General features: G+C 34.4%; 1 protein-coding gene and 1 pseudogene across 46 annotated transcripts in view; one reads left to right on the forward strand and one right to left on the reverse strand.

The window, feature by feature from the left end:
- The window catches only part of Baz2b (bromodomain adjacent to zinc finger domain 2B), a 411121-nt gene that overhangs the window by 49684 nt on the left and 345146 nt on the right, over positions 1-16291 (reverse strand). For all 46 annotated transcript variants that reach the window (XM_087196344.1, XM_087196196.1, XM_087196318.1 and 43 more), the window contains 5 exons: positions 15393-15533; positions 11992-12246; positions 10780-10994; positions 9998-10072; positions 8790-9033 (listed from right to left, as the gene is read on the reverse strand). In XM_087196344.1, coding sequence (XP_087052470.1) covers positions 8790-9033; positions 9998-10072; positions 10780-10994; positions 11992-12246; positions 15393-15533 — 930 coding nt within the window. The remainder of the gene's footprint in view (positions 1-8789; positions 9034-9997; positions 10073-10779; positions 10995-11991; positions 12247-15392; positions 15534-16291) is intronic.
- Positions 4280-6019, forward strand: LOC101703513 (translation initiation factor IF-2, mitochondrial pseudogene; annotated as a pseudogene).

Raw genomic sequence — 16291 nt, forward strand, 5'->3', positions numbered from 1 at the left:
AACAAATCACTTACAAAGGAAAGCCCATCAGAATCACAGCAGGCTTCTCGACACAAACCCTCAAGTCAAGGAAAGCCAGGAGTGAAGCATTTCAAGCCCTAAAAGAAAATAACTTCCAACCTAGACTGTTGTACCCTGCAAAATTATCTCTCAAAATCGACGGGGAAATTAGATACTTCCATGACAAAGAACACCTGGGAAATTTCATGAACACCAAACCAGCACTCCAAACAATTCTAAACAATATCCTAGAAAAAGACAATGAAGGTCACAACTGCAGGAGGCCCAACAGAGCAAAGCCCCCAGGCAAGGCAAAAAACTAAAGGGAGAGGAGGAAAATAAAAAAATAAAAGAGCCAACAACAGTAAAACATCATGACAAGCATGAGTCAATATCTATCAATTATAACTATCAATGTTAATGGCCTCAATTCACCAATCAAAAGAAATAGACTTGCAGAATGGATTAAGAAGCAAAATCCAACAATATGCTGTATACAACAAACACACCTAACTCAAAAAGAAATTCACAGACTGAAAGTAAAAGGATGGAAAACAGTTCTCCATGTGACAAGAACCCTGAAAAAAACAGGCATAGTAATCTTATTCACAGACAAAGTAGATTTCAAACCAATACTAATAAAGAGAGAGAAAGATGGTCACTACATCCTTGTGAAGGGAAAAATCCAAGAGGAAGGGGTGACAATCCTAAATATGCACCAAATACAAATGCCCCTAACTATACAAAACAAATATTAATGGACATGAAAAACCAAATAAGCACTAATACAATTGTAGTGTGGGACCTCAATACCCCACTATCACAAATAGACAGATCATCTAGACAAAAAATCAACAATGAAATTCTAGAACTGTACCAAGCTATTGAACAAATGGACTTAATAGGTGTTTACAGAGTGTTCCACCCCACAAAATCAGAATATACATTCTTTTCAGCTGCACATGGGTCATTCTCCAAAATAGACCACATGCTAGCTCATAGGACCTGTTTAAGTAAATGTAAAAGTACTGAAGTTACCCCTTGTATATTATCAGACCATAGTGCAATAAAATTGGGGATCAATACAATAAGAAACTGCAAAACCCCCACAAACACATGGAAACTGAATAACACCCTCCTGAACAACCAATGGGTCACAGAGAAATTAAAGAAGAAATTAGACAGTTTCTACAAGTAAATGATAATGCCAGTAAAACATACAGGAATCTATGGTACACAATGAAAGCAGTTCTATGAGGGAAATTCACAGCAGTGAATGCCCATATTAGGAAAACAGACAGAACTCAAATAAACAACCTAATGCAGAACCTCAAGCTCCAAAAAAAGAAGAGCACGACAAACTCAAAGCTCCTACAAGAGAGGAAATTATAAAGATCAGAGCAGAAATCAATGTAATGGAGACTAAGAGAACAATACAAAAAAAATCAATGAATCAAAGAGTTCGGTTTTCGAAAGAATAAATAAAATCACTAAACCTTTAGCCAACCTTATAAAAAAAAAAAGGAAAGAAAAGGCTCAAATCCATGCAATAAAGAACGAAAAAGGTAAAGTTACAGCAGATCCAGCAGAAATCCAGAGGATCACCAATACCTACTTTGAGAATTTGTACTGTAATAAAATGGAAACTCAGAAGAAATGGACAGATTCCTACATACAAATGAATTGCCAAAGTTAAGTGAAGGAGATATAGAAATTCTAAACACCCCAATTACAATGACTGAAATTCAAAACGTAATAAAAAATTTACCAACAAAGAACAGCTCATGTCCTGATGGCTTCACTGCTGAATTCTACAAGACATTTAGAGAAGAACTATCACCATTACTCTTTAAACTCATCAAGGAAATTGAAGGGAAAGCAATACTTCCAAATTCTTTCCTGGAAACAAGTGTTCCTTTGATTCCAAAACCAGGGAAAGACCCAACCCAAAAAGAGAACTACAGGCCAATCTCCCTAATGAACAAAGATGCAAAAATCCTCAACAAGATACTGGCAAACAGAATACAGAGAGTCATCAAGAAGACCATACACCCTGACCAAGTTGGATTTATCCCAGGGTTGCAAGGATGGTTCAACATCTGTAAATCAATAAATGTAATACACTATATTAACAGAGTCAAGGACAAAAACCATATGATCATCTCAATAGATGCAGAAAAAGCATTTGACAAAATCCAAAACCCATTCATGATTCAAACCCTACAGAAAATTGGAATAGAAGGTCTTTATCTCAACCTGACTAAGGCTATCTTTGAAAAACCATTAGCAAACATCATACTCAATGGTCAAAAACTGAAAACCTTCATGCTAAAATCAGGAACAAGACAAGGATGTCCACTATCACAACTCCTATCCAATATAGTTCTGGAAACATTAGCCACAGCAATTAGAAAAGAGAATGAAATAAAAGGAGTAAAGATAGGAAAAGAAGAAGTTTAACTGCCATTATTTGCTGACAATATGATACTCTACATAGAAGACACAGAAAACTCTTCCAAAGACTTCTAGACTTAATTGACAGATTCAGTAGAGTAGCTGGATACAAGGTCAACACTCAAAAACCAATAGCCTTCTTGTACACAAATAACAGACTCACTGGGAGAGAAATTAGGGAAACAATTCATTTTACAATAGCATCAAAAATAAATGAAATATCTAGGAATCAATCTAACAAAGGAAGCAAAAGACCTCTACACTGAAAACTACAGCACTCTGAAAAAAGCGATTGAAGAAGATATGAGAAAATGGAAAGACTTCCCTTGTTTCTGGGTAGGAAGAAACAATATAGTGAAAACGGCCATACTTCCAAAACTGCTATATAGATTTAATGCAATGCAGATTGAAATTCCAATAATATATTTCACAGAAGTAGAGAAAACAATGCAAAAATTCATTTGGAACGATGAGACCTACAATAGCAAAAGCAATTCTAGGCAACAGAGACATGGCAGGGGGTATCACAATCCCCAACTTGAAACTGTACTACAAAGCTACTGTGATGAAAACAACATGGTACTGGCAAAGAAACAGACCTGAGGATCAGTGGAATAGATTAGAAAATGCAGAAATGACTCTAGACAAACTTAGCCACTTCATCTTTGACAAAGGAGCCAACCACCCTCATTGGAAGAAAGATAGCCTATTTAATAAATGGTGTTGGAAAAACTGGATTTCAACCTGTCAGAGATTAAAACCAGACCCATGTCTATCACCATGCACTAAACTAAGATCGAAGTGGATTAAAGATCTAAATATTAAAACAGAACCACTAAACTTGTTGGAAGATAAGTTAAGTAGAACTCTTGAAGACACTGGCATAAAGACTTTATGAACAAAACCTCAGTAGCACGGGAACTAGCACAAAGAATCAACAACTGGGATCTCATCTTATTAAAAAGCTTCTGTACTGCAAGAGAAACCACCAACAGAGCTAAGAGACAACTTACAATGTGGGAAAACATTTTTAGCAGCTGTACCTCAGATAAAGGACTACTATCTAGAATATATAAAGAACTGAAAAAAATCAGACACACAAATTCAATGACTCAATTCAAAAATGGGTATCTGAAATGATGACATTTCTCAGACAAAGCAATAAAAGCAGTAAATAAACATATGAAAAAATATTCAGCATCACTGGTCATTTGAGAGATGTAGATGAAAACAACACTGAGATTCCACCTCACCTCAGAAAGAATGGCTGCTATCAAGAAATCAACCTGAGCAATCAGAAACGAGGTGCCAGGGACCTCACGTAGGAGGTAAAGATCAGGAAAATGAGGCCCATGGAAAAGAAATGACATGCTCCATCAATCAACATGAACCAGGAGCTGCTGAAGTTGGAAAACTTGCGATGATTTCACATGATTTCTAGGCAACTACACAGCCTAGATCAGAGAAGAATGTTAGCACAGTGGAGACATGGGTTTTTGTCTCCTTCCCTGGTAAGGGGAGCTCAGCTGTATGCCTGTCCCTGGTAGACAGATGTGTTCCTTGGGGCTGCTTTATCTCAATATAGGCTTCTAGTAACAAAGAAGGAAAAAAGACCACGGAAATCTCAATTATCTTCAACAAAATCTAAAAAAGAAGTAGAAGTATGGATTGGAATGACTGTTGAGGAACTGGCCAAAGCAATGGAAAAAGACATAGATTGCATGTATGAACCTTTATTGAACACTGCTTTTGACATAGATTCTCTAGAAGCAGACTCACATTTAGATGAAGTCTGGATCAAAGAAGTGATAAAGAAAGCAGGGATGAAGCTGAAGTGGAGCAAGTTAAAACAAGACAAAGTTAGAGAAAACAGAAATGCTGTAAGAAGGCCACAGGCAGATCCAGCTTTATTAACCCCAAGGTCCCCAGTTGCCACTATAATGGGCCATGTTGACCATGGGAAAACGTTGTTACTTGACAAACTATGAAAAACTCAAGTGGCAGCAATGGAAGCTGGAGGCATCACTCAGCACATTGGTGCCTTTCTTGTCTCTCTATCTTCTGGGGAAAAGGTAACCTTTCTTGATACTCCAGGACATGCTGCCTTCTCAGCAATGAGAGCCAGAGGTGCTCAGGTCACTGACATTGTCGTGTTGGTTGTAGTTGCAGATGATGGAGTGATGAAACAAACTGTAGAATCTATTCAGCCAGAGATGCTCAAGTTCCTATTGTTCTTGCAATAAACAAATGTGACAAAGCTGAGGCTGATCCTGAAAAAGTGAAAAAAGAGCTGCTGGCTTATGATGTGGTGTGTGAAGATTATGGAGGTGATGTTCAAGCAGTGCATGTTTTTGCACTTACGGGTGAGAATCTGATGGCTTTGGCAGAAGCAACAATTGCTCTTGCAGAAATGTTAGAATTGAAAGCAGATCCCAGTGGTCCAGTGGAAGGAACAGTAATAAGAGTCTTTCACAGACAAAGGAAGAGGTCCTGTTACAACAGCTATAATTCAAAGAGGAACTTTGAGAAAAGCCTCAATTCTAGTTGCTGGAAAGAGTTGGGCAAAAGTATGCTTAATGTTTGATGAGAATGGAAAAACAGTCAATGAGGCCTATCCCAGCATGCCCATTGGAATTATAGGCTGGAAAGACCTTCCTTCTGCAGATGAAATTCTTGAAGTCAAATCTGAGCCAAGGGCACGGGAGGTCATTGACTGGAGGAAGTATGAAGAAGAGCAGGAGAAAAATAAAGATAACCTGAAAATAATAGAAGAAAAGCGAAAGGAACACCAAGAAGCACATCAGAAAGCCCGTGAGGAGTATGGCACTTTGCATTGGAAGGAGAGATCATTTATGAAGTACTTAGAAAGAAAAGAACAAAGACCCTTGAGGCCAAAAGAGAAAGTAGAGATTCAAATGTCCTTCATGTAATTATTAAAGGTGATGTTGATGGATCTGTTGAGGCCATTTTAGACAAAATGGATACCTATGATGCTTCACATGAGTGTGAACTAGAATTAGTACATTTTGGAGTAGGTGATATTAATGAAAATGATGTTAACTTTGCTGAAACATTTGATGGGGTTATATATGGTTTTAATGTGAATGCAAGCAATGTCATCCAGCAGTCAGCTGCAAAAAAAGGAGTAAAAATTAAACTTCACAAAATCATTTACTGTCGTATTGAAGATTTGCAGGGAGAACTGAGCAACAGATTGCCCTGCACTGTGGAAGAACACCCAGTAGGTGAGGCTTCTGTATTGGCTATTTTCTATGTAACAAATGGAAAAAAAAATTCCTGTGGCTGGCTGCAGAGTCCAAAAGGGACAGTTGGAAAGACAAAAAATTTAAATTAATGCGTAATGGACATGCTATTTGGAAGGGTTCATTAACCTCACTGAAACACCATAAAGATGATATTTCAGTCATTAAAACTGGGATGGAATGTGGTCTCAGTTTAGATGAAGAAAAAATAGACTTTAAAGTGGAAGATGAAATTGTTTGTTATGAAGAAAAGGAAGTTCCAGTTAAGACTTCTTGGGATCCAGGATTTTAAAATTACATTAAAAATGTCAACTAAATATTTTGCTTTATTATTTATAGAGCAGCTAGTTTTTCCTTTGTTGAAGGTAAAAGTTCACCAGTAATGGATTACAAAAACTGCCAAGGGGGCCAGGGATATAGCAGTGGCACAGCACCTGCCTGGCGAACATGAGGTCCTGAGTTCAATCCCTGGTACCAAAAAAAAAAAAAAAAAAATTTGTCAGAAGTGCTACAGAAATAGGAAACCTTAAAAGGATGCATCCAATTAGAAATCCTGGAAAGACCAAATACCTAAAAAGGGTATTAGTGGCATCATTGAACGTCATCAGTTTAGTCCTCTTTGAATTGAGCTTCATGGGCAAAATATGGTACCAAACAAAGATTTATCCTGAATAGAACATTAAGTTTTAAATCCGCAAGCATTCATGCACAACACTGACCAGTAGCTAATGTTCTCTTAATGTGCAGCCAACAGGTCTCAGAAGGACTCACAATGTATTTCTGAATGATTCAGCAATTTGAAGTTGTATATAAATGTGTGGTACTAGGAAATGAGGGCTTTCAGACCTTTCCGGTCCTTTTTAAAAATATTGAGAAAATAACTCGCTGAGGCTGGGTTTGAATTTGTGATCCTTTTGCCTCAGCCTCCCAGAACACTAGGATTACAGATATGCAGTGCCACAGTAGACTTGCCAGAGCCTCTTCTAAGGAAATTCTTATTAGAGTTGAGGTGGCCTTCTCTTACTATTAGATAGGAGAGGCCAAGGATCCTGTTAGTCATTCTTTGATGACTAGGAGAGAACCCACGAAGAATTATCTGACCCATATCTAGTGTTGAGGTTAAAAAAAACTGGCCTCACTACTATGAATTGAAAACATCAAGCTCTTTCCATGCAGCTGGCACTTTGCAGATATCCAGAAACTACAAACAGGTCACACACTATTCCCAGAAGCAAAATTTACATGATGGCAGAAGCACATCGTGGTGGGTTCTATCAAGATTAAAGTGACCATTGGTTTGACACTCAAAAAAGTTTCCTTAAATTTATGTACAATAAAATTCAACTGCTAAATGTTAAAAAAAAGAAAAAGAAATCAACCAATAACAAATGCTGGCGGGGGTGTGGTGATAAAGGAACCCTTCTCCATTGTGGTGGGAGTGCAGACTGGTGCAACCACTGTGGAAATCAGTATGGAGATACCTCAAAGAACTAGGGCTAGAAGTTCCATTTGATCCAGTTATTCCCCTGCTGGATATCTTCCCAAAAGAATTAAAAGAATCATACCACAGTGATATATGTGCACCCACGTTTATAGCAGCACAGTTCGTAATAGCTCAAGGTTGGAAATAGCCCAAGTGTCCATCAACTGGAAACTGGATAAAGAAGATGTGGGTTTTTTTTAATAAAATGGAGTACTACTCAGCCTTAAAGAATGAGAAACTAGAGTCATTTATAGCTAAATGGATGCATATTGAGGCCATACTCTTAAGTGAAATAAATAGGACACACATGTGCAAATACCGAAGTTTCTCTGGTGTGAGAAACTGAAAGTGTAAATGAGGATTAAAATTATTAAAATGAATAAATGATGATTTGAAATTGGAAGAAAAGGTCCCAAGGGGTAGGGGAAGTGGGAAGGAAAGGGGAAAGGAAATTTGGGAAAAGAAATATATGAGAAAAGGAAAAATGGAAAGAAAGTCTTTGTAAATAGGGAAGGGTGGAGGGGGTGAAGGGAGCACAGGATAATGGGGAAAATATAAGAACCAAGATACATCATGTACTGGTACAAGTTCCCAATGATAAATGTAAATGTAGTGTATATCTAAAATGTACCAATAAAAGAATTTAATAAAAAAAAAGCTTACTGTGAGATATGGACTTGGTAAATTGCCCAGGCAATTTGAACTTTTAATTCTTCTGATTCAACTTCTTCAGTAGCTGGGATTACAGGCTTGTACCACAATACTCACCTTCCAATAATACTGTTAACAGCATGAAATACTTACAAATAATATTTTAATAGAATGAAAGAGAAAATACCTGAAATTAAGAAACTGCATAGTTCTTTGGAAAATTCTCAAGTAATCACAGTCATGTGTCACTTAACAATGGGGATACTCTTGAGAAATGTACCATCAAGAGATTTTTGTCATATGAACATCATAGAATATGCTTCCATAAAATAAGATGACTATGATGTTACTATGCAACATCATCTTACGGGACCAGTCATGTGATTAGTCACTGACTGAAATGTCATCATGAAGTACATGACTATACACATATGCAGAGAAGAACCTATTTCTTTTATTCAGCTTAAGCTGTTTTCTTTGTATAGGCATGATATTCATTATTTCCCTAACTATCACAAAAAACTTCATAAGATAAACATGGCAATACTGTATTTGTTTTTCAGATGAAGGAACTAAGGCAAGTAAATGTCAAAACTGAATTCAAGGTGAGGTGCACTGATACAAGCCTACAATCCGAGCTACTAAGGAGGAGGCTGAGGCAGGAAGATTACAAGATTAAGGCCAGCTTGGGCAATTTTGGGAGATACTGTCCCAAAATAAAAAATAAAGGGCTAGAGATGTAGCCCAGAAGTAGAGATTCTGATTCAGAAGCAGAGAGTACTGACTCAATCCTTACTACTGTAAAAATAAAATAAAACAAAAGAAACATAAAACCACAAGGAATTTCAAGTTAAAATTATTTGAGTTCAAATTCTGTATTATTTTTCATTATGTTATGTAGTTCTATTTGTTCTGAGAATCAGCATAAACTCGATTACCTCATCTTCACAGATATCAGTTTTCTTTCCTTTTTTGTCATCTTTGTCATCCTCCTCCTCCTCATCTTCATCAGCTTGTTCATCACTATCATCATCATCATCATCATCATAGTCACTGTCTCCTCCCTTCCTTCTTCGCTTGCGCCCTGGAGTAGGGGTGCCCAATGGATGTTGCTCCTCTCCAAGATCAAGGCCACCTGAAGCATCTCTTTTACCTGTTTTCTTAGCATGAATGATTCTGAGCCTTTAAATATAAAAATTGGTATTGTGGAATATAAAGCTACTTTCTATATTTTTAAAGAGCAAAACATGAGTTCTAAGCAAAAATACTTATGATACTTCTCTCCTGGGAAGCAATGTATCAATGGCAATACAAATTAGAATTGAAGAAATTTAAGAAATATATAAATTTCACTTTATACTAACTTCTAAGTTATCTTGTCTTTTGGCAATTGAAACAATGTTTTAAAAATCAACTCCAAAAGCTCAAAAGATTAATTCTAACAATGGCCAAATGACAATTCCTGACCCCTTTACTATGCAACTAAATTTCAATTCAAATTATGAGAAAAAACTATTTTATTAAAATAGTTTAGAAATTTGTCCATATTTCCTGGCAATTTCAATGCTGAGGAAGTTTAGACTATAAAAGCCAATTTTAATTAGAAAATAAATAAGAAAAAAAGGGGGCTGGGTATGGTGGTGCATGCCTGTAATCTCAACACTCTGGGAGTCTGAGGCAGGAAGATCTCAAGTTTGAGCCCAGCCTGGGTAACTCAGCAACATAGCAAGACCCTGTCTCAAAATATAAACCAAAAAAGGTTGGGGATATAACTCAGTGAAAAGGCCCTCGGTTAAATCCTCAGTACTGAGGAAAAAAAAGTAGTAGCTATGAGCAAGTCCTAATTATGATCAAAGCAACATGACAGCAAAAACAATCTTAGAAAATGTGATTGTTTGACTTCTCCAAAAGAAAAAAGAGAAATTGAATTTCTTCTAAGTTTGTAGGTTATAAGCTCAATGAATTTCGTTATTTTTTGCCCATTGCAAATTCTGGCCTTGAGTTTTATTAATTTCATATCCCATCCAAATTAAACATTACCATTCCTTTAGAAAAAGTACAAATTCTGTTTTTGCAATTCTTATGTATTACTAAGAACTTGTACAAAACAAAAATAGTACATTAATTTTAATAAAATAGGACTTACTTGCGGAGTTTGCCTTCTACTACCCATTTATCTCTCCTCAAGTTTGACATATAATCGATGTTCTTGTCAATTTCACTGCCAATACAAAAATTTGTTAAAAGACATACATTACTACATTTATGCAATAAATTAACTTAGTATGCAGCAAATTAATGCATTTTTCATAAGTGAAAATGATACAATTAACCAGGACATTTTTGTCGATATTGCCAAAGAGTAGCAAAAAGAAATGGAAAATTATATCAATATAACATCATAACAAATATATATACTTAAAATTATATATATAATTTAAATATATATAGAAGTATAGATATACTATACATTATATATACACATATATATATGTATATATATAAATAATATATATAAATAAGTGGCTGGATAATTCCACAAATGGATAATAAGGAAATCAGTTATGTGTTCTAAAAGATGTTAGGGAAAGAAAAATTCCAGATCTGCAGTGGTATTGGATTTTGGCACTACAGCAGAAAAAATATAAAAAAGTTCTACTACATAAAAATTACTACATGAAATAGGTGACAAAGGCTACACGATATAGATAGGATAATCCAAAGTTTTTTTCAATAGACTAAAAGAAATATATTAAAAATTTTTATAATAAACTACAAAAAACATTAAAATATTTAACGGCCATCTTCGAATAATATGGTTGTATCATTTTAATTTTCTTTTTGGTGCTAGTCTGTAACTTCTAAATTTTCTATAAGCAATTTGTATTCCTTTGTGATTAAAACAGAAAAGCCTAAGCATATGCTTACCTCACCACACTCTTGCTACATGCCAGTTCATTGATCAGGAAAGCCAGGATTGAGGCTTTTTGTGCTGGAGTGTGAGCCTGAAAAGGTTTGGTCTTCAGGCTTTCAGTAAGCTCAGTTTGTCCACAGTGGGCTTCCATAAAAATTTGCAAAATCTCAGACACATTGTCTCGATTCACACCAACATTTAGCAAATGTTCTCCGAGAGCTGTTTTGGCCTATAAAAGTTGGCATTTTCATCAGTATTTGTCATAATCATTCATAACATAAGAACAATAAGATTAAAAATACTAGTTTATGTGTTCTAGATATTACTGATAAGGGCTTTATTCACAATATGAAATGGAGATAAAAGGCAACAGATTATAGACAAACATTCAAGTGCTTATATTATGTTCCTTCTTCAAATCTTACAAGTCGGGCAATCAGAAAAGTATGTATACTTATGGGTAGCAGAAATTTAAAACAATCTATTAAGGTTTCTTTGATTACAGAAATTGTCTGAAGCTTTTCCCAGGCTTTACAGTATCAGGACATTTTATCAGTAATGGCAGAAAGAGGGAGTAGTTCAAAAACATTACTATTATGTTTTCTACCTTTGTGGTATGGTGGATTTTATTGCTTGCTATATTGAACAAACAGGGATATAGAAGCTTCTGGAAGCTTCACTACCTTCAATATTATCTGGAGCTGGCAGCTTTACTCTCTACAATATTATCTGGAGCAAAACTTTTGGAATGTATATTTTAATTGGGTTTAGATAAATTTGAACTTATAGAGTATCTTCTGAGCAAAAAAGAATCTTAACGTGACAGTATGCAGATCCCTTGATTAGCCTGTTATCCATAGTGATTGAGACAAAGTATAATTTCAGAAGGCACACAAATAAGTTCTACTTGTTTTATGAATTATGAATTCTTTTTGATTCATAATGCCCACTTAGGCATTTCCTTAAATCAACTTGGTCTTTGCCTACAGCTAGTGAAAAAAGAGTAATCCCTTAAACTTTGTAACCAGGCTCTTCTATGTTTGCACCAAGTATAATCTAATACAAATCTATATTTAACTTTGAGACATCATATAGAAATATTGGCTCAGTCTATACAATCTGCTAATATGTTAAAGTTAGCTATAAATGCACTGATAGTACAAATATAAAACAAATGTATATATATATATATATATATATATATATATATATTTTTTTTTTTTTACCTTGAATCCTGTAATTAGACCTGGATCACATACAGCAGCGGAGAGGAGCCTCACAAGCAAGTCTTGTACTTCACCCATGCTGTCCCCTATATTTAGCAATCCTTCTTGAAGAACACTCAGGTTTGGAACATCAATATTTACATCAAAGCCCAAAACTTTACCAAAGTTTTGTAAGAACTGCACCACCATGAGACAGTCTGAAAATGTACTTCCAGAGAGAACAAGTCCTGGAATACGAGGCAACTCTGGCAAAGGCTGAAAACAATAATAAAATAGAAATATATAGATAAAATTTAAAATAACTTAAAAAATTTAAAAATTTCTACCTTTGGAAGTGAAATAAGCTGCACTCTTTCTTTTGACTAGTACAGAAGTTTTCCTATTGGATGTATGTTTCCTAGGGGTATTTCTCTAACCTCCATGGTACACATAGTCTTGAACACAAGTACCTATGATTGAATTTTGGTTGAACTCAAATTGAACTTAAAATACTAATTTTAATTAACTTATACATTGATAAAACATAAGTTAGATTATAGGGCAAAAAATTAAAAAATATAAGATGTATACATTCTATGGACATACTCAGCACTTGCTTTGATTTCTTCTAATGATGCAAATGTTTAAAATCCACATATTTTTGGCAACTCAGAAACTACCAGCATCAATCTGTGGACTTTATGATTGCAGAGAGGTACCCACTACAGCTAATGAATGTAGATAAATTATTAGGTCCACATGACCAGAACTCATAACTCTGCACATGAATCCAGTTATAATGCAAGGTTTTAGCTTGCTCTGTATTTAGTGAAGCAGTACTATGAGTTCAGTTATTAAAATTAGATAGCTGTCTTTGTTGCTACATCTCAAATATACTTCAAATTAACATTTTAATGACTAAATTATAGTCCTTCTTATCACAGACATTTAAAAATTCAGTAAAGTTGGTGGGAGTGCAGACTGGTGCAACCACTGTGGAAATCCGTATGGAGATACCTCAAAGAACTAGGACTACAGGTCCCATTTGACCCAGCTATTCCCCTACTAGGTATCTTCCCCCCAAATTAAAAGAATCATACCAGAGCGATATATGTGCACCTATGTTTATAATGGCACAGTTTGTTATAGCTAAAACTTGGAAACAGCCCAAGTGTCCATCAACTGGAAATTGTATAAAGAAGATGTGGTTTTTTTATGAAATGGAGTACTACTCAGCCATAAAGAACGAGAAACTAGAGTCATTTATAGCTAAATGGATGCATATTGAGGCCATACTCTTTTTTTTTTTGGTACTGGGGATCGAACTCTGGTCTTTGCGCTTGCGCAGCAGGAGGCGAAACCACTGAGCTAAATCCCTGGCAAGGCCATACTCTTAAGTGAAATAAATAGGAATACACATGTGTAAATACCGAATAGTATCTCTAGTGTGAGCAACTGAAAGTGTAAATAAGGATGAAAATGATTAAAACGAATAATTGATAATTTGAAATAGGAAAAGGTCCAAAGGTGGAGTGGTGGTGGGAGGGGAAGGGGAAAGGGAAGAAGGGGAAGGGGAAAGGGAAGATAGGAAAGGAAAAATTATGTGAAAGAAAAAAAATGGAAACAACGTCTATGTAAATAGGGAAGGGTGGTGGGGGTGAAGGGCACACAGGTAATGGGGAAAAAAATAAGAACTAAGATACATCATGTACAGGTACAAACACCCAATGATAAATGTAAATGTATTGTATACCTAAAATGTACCAATTAATATATAAATTTTAAAAATTCAGTAAGTAGGTAATCTAAATTAAAAATATTTTTGCCCATGAATAAGATTCAAAGAAAGTACTTTAAATTTTAATTGGCAAAAGGAGTGACTTAAAAATATTTCTATTTATTTGAATTGGTCCTTGTTTAAAAATGTTCCTCCATTTTGTACTTATTGAAGTAACTAACCAAAGACTTTTCTATTAATATTGTATGGAAACATACAAGTAGGGAAAATAGTTGATACCATACAAATGCTTTACGCTGCATTTGAGTACCAGTTAATTCTGAGCCTTCCTTTTTTTGTGCACCATATCTGACACACATTTCCATACAATTCTAAAAATTTATACAACAAAGGTAATAAAAGTATGGCTTAAAGTGGATTTATAAATTTGAAATAGTGCATATAGATTAAAATGAAAATAAAAGATGCAGAAAAATAAAGCCTACTTAGGATTTTAAAAACTTACTCATTACAATTTTGTGAATGTGTTAAATACCTTATAATAGTATACCCATTCTCTGCTTAGGAAAATTTAAACATTTGTATGAATGAAAATAGTATGTATTTATTTTTACTTAAAAGCATTTATGCTAAGTAAATAAATAGAATATTAATATAATTTAATCCCTACTGGGGTACTAAAAGTTTGCTTCAAGTACATCAGAAAGGAATTTGTATAACAGATGAATATGGCACATAAATAAATACAGATGCTACTGACCAAATATATTTATATTATTATAAAGTAGTGTAGAGGTGATACGCATTATTGATATAATTGTGTCGAAGTACCATCTTATTAACTTGTGTCAAAACAAAATTGATTTCTATTCAAAAGTATATCATATGCCGGTTGTCAAGATTATTTTGATCCTTCTAAATTTCTATTTTCATTTATTATCGCAATATTATATACCGTAAAGCACTATAGAAGTGAGAAAATGCACCAAATTCTGTGGTTTCACATAATTACTTGGCATTCAGGATCATAAAAAGCATTTAAGTTTAACAAACCACAGCTTGAATACAAATTTCTAATTATTAGCTGTTTAATCATGGGCAAGCTGTTTAACCTGTTTGTGTCTCGATTTTCTCATCTGTAAATGGAGATAAATACTAGCTCCATAGGATTATGTTGAGGATTAAACGAAATCATATAAGTAAGAGTTCATATAGGCACTTTGCATAGTGCCTGGAATATGGAGTAAATATACTCTATAAAAGTTAGCTGCCATTACTAAAGCACTGCAGGAGGTTATAGATCATGTATCCTAATTTATTTAACTATTTATGGAGTAGTAAGGATAGAGTTAGATCTTGCTATGCCTGAATACATGAGAAGGACCAAAAGAAATATGGACATACTATTTACTTCTATGACTCATCTTTGTGGATTTATAGTGCATCTACTAACATTAAAAAGGTTTGTAGTACTCCAATTATATACTGAAAACTGCCACTGTCAGTATAGGAACTTCAGAAAGGTTTATTGGCGGCTATCCAGGAGAGGCAAATCCACTGTTTTAGATAAAAAACTAAGAGCTTTCAGAATGGCAGAAAGGAATTCCTTCTGTCAAAGGTATTAGGTGAGAAAACTAGAAAAATTAAACCATTAGTGAAATGGCTTACATGATATATAAATTACCTTTTGGTCTGCTAAGCACATGTCTTCATTAGGTTTCTTTAGTTCCTTTGCCATTTCTAATTCTAATCTTCGTTGCTCTAGTTTACGCTCTTTATTTAATCTCTTCTCATCACGTTTTTCTTGCTTCAACCGTTCTTTTTCCTTAAAAAAATGAATACAATTCTCCTTAATCATTAGAAATGTCTAAAAAAATTGCAGGTAAAATTTAAAAAATGATCAAAAGTATTATTTCCATGAATAAGTTTAGGAATAAATTTAGAATAACATAAAAATAGTTTATTTTGTTTTTATTTTTTACCCTATGAACTGCAAAATAATCTTATGAATGGCAGTATATACTCAAGGTATATACAATAAAAATAAATCTAAAAGATCTTATGACTATATATTTAATATCAATATTAGATCCAGTACTCACTATTTTATTATTCAAAATTTGTTCAATCCTTTGCCAGGTTATGAGAATACAATATATATTTAAAAAACAGGAATGCAAAATACACACGGTCAACTATTTATTTATAAAATAAAAATTAGAATCAACACAAATTTTTATGTGCTTATAGGAAACAAAGGAGGATTTCCAGCAGGAAAGTAGAACAATGTTAATTTGCAAAAAAAGTGTGAAATTGCAAAAGCAGTTCTCTCAAAGACAATTAGCTAGTCTTAAGATAGCACCTGTGATAAAATAAAAATATGATTTACCACCATAAACAATACTTAAGAGAATATAAAACGGCACTTCTTAAGGTCATTCCAAAAGCATTCAAAAAATGTTTCAGTAATGCCAACAGTATATACATGTCTTTTCCCCTTGTAAGGAATAAAAATCTGTCAGAAGAAATTATGAAAATTTCCACTATAATACCAGTATCATTACTTTATTGTCATATATCAAA

The sequence above is a fragment of the Heterocephalus glaber genome, unplaced genomic scaffold (assembly GCF_053883595.1).
Source record: "Heterocephalus glaber isolate CG9 unplaced genomic scaffold, H.glaber_assembly_v1.0 deba00000347, whole genome shotgun sequence".
Lineage (NCBI taxonomy): Eukaryota > Metazoa > Chordata > Mammalia > Rodentia > Bathyergidae > Heterocephalus > Heterocephalus glaber.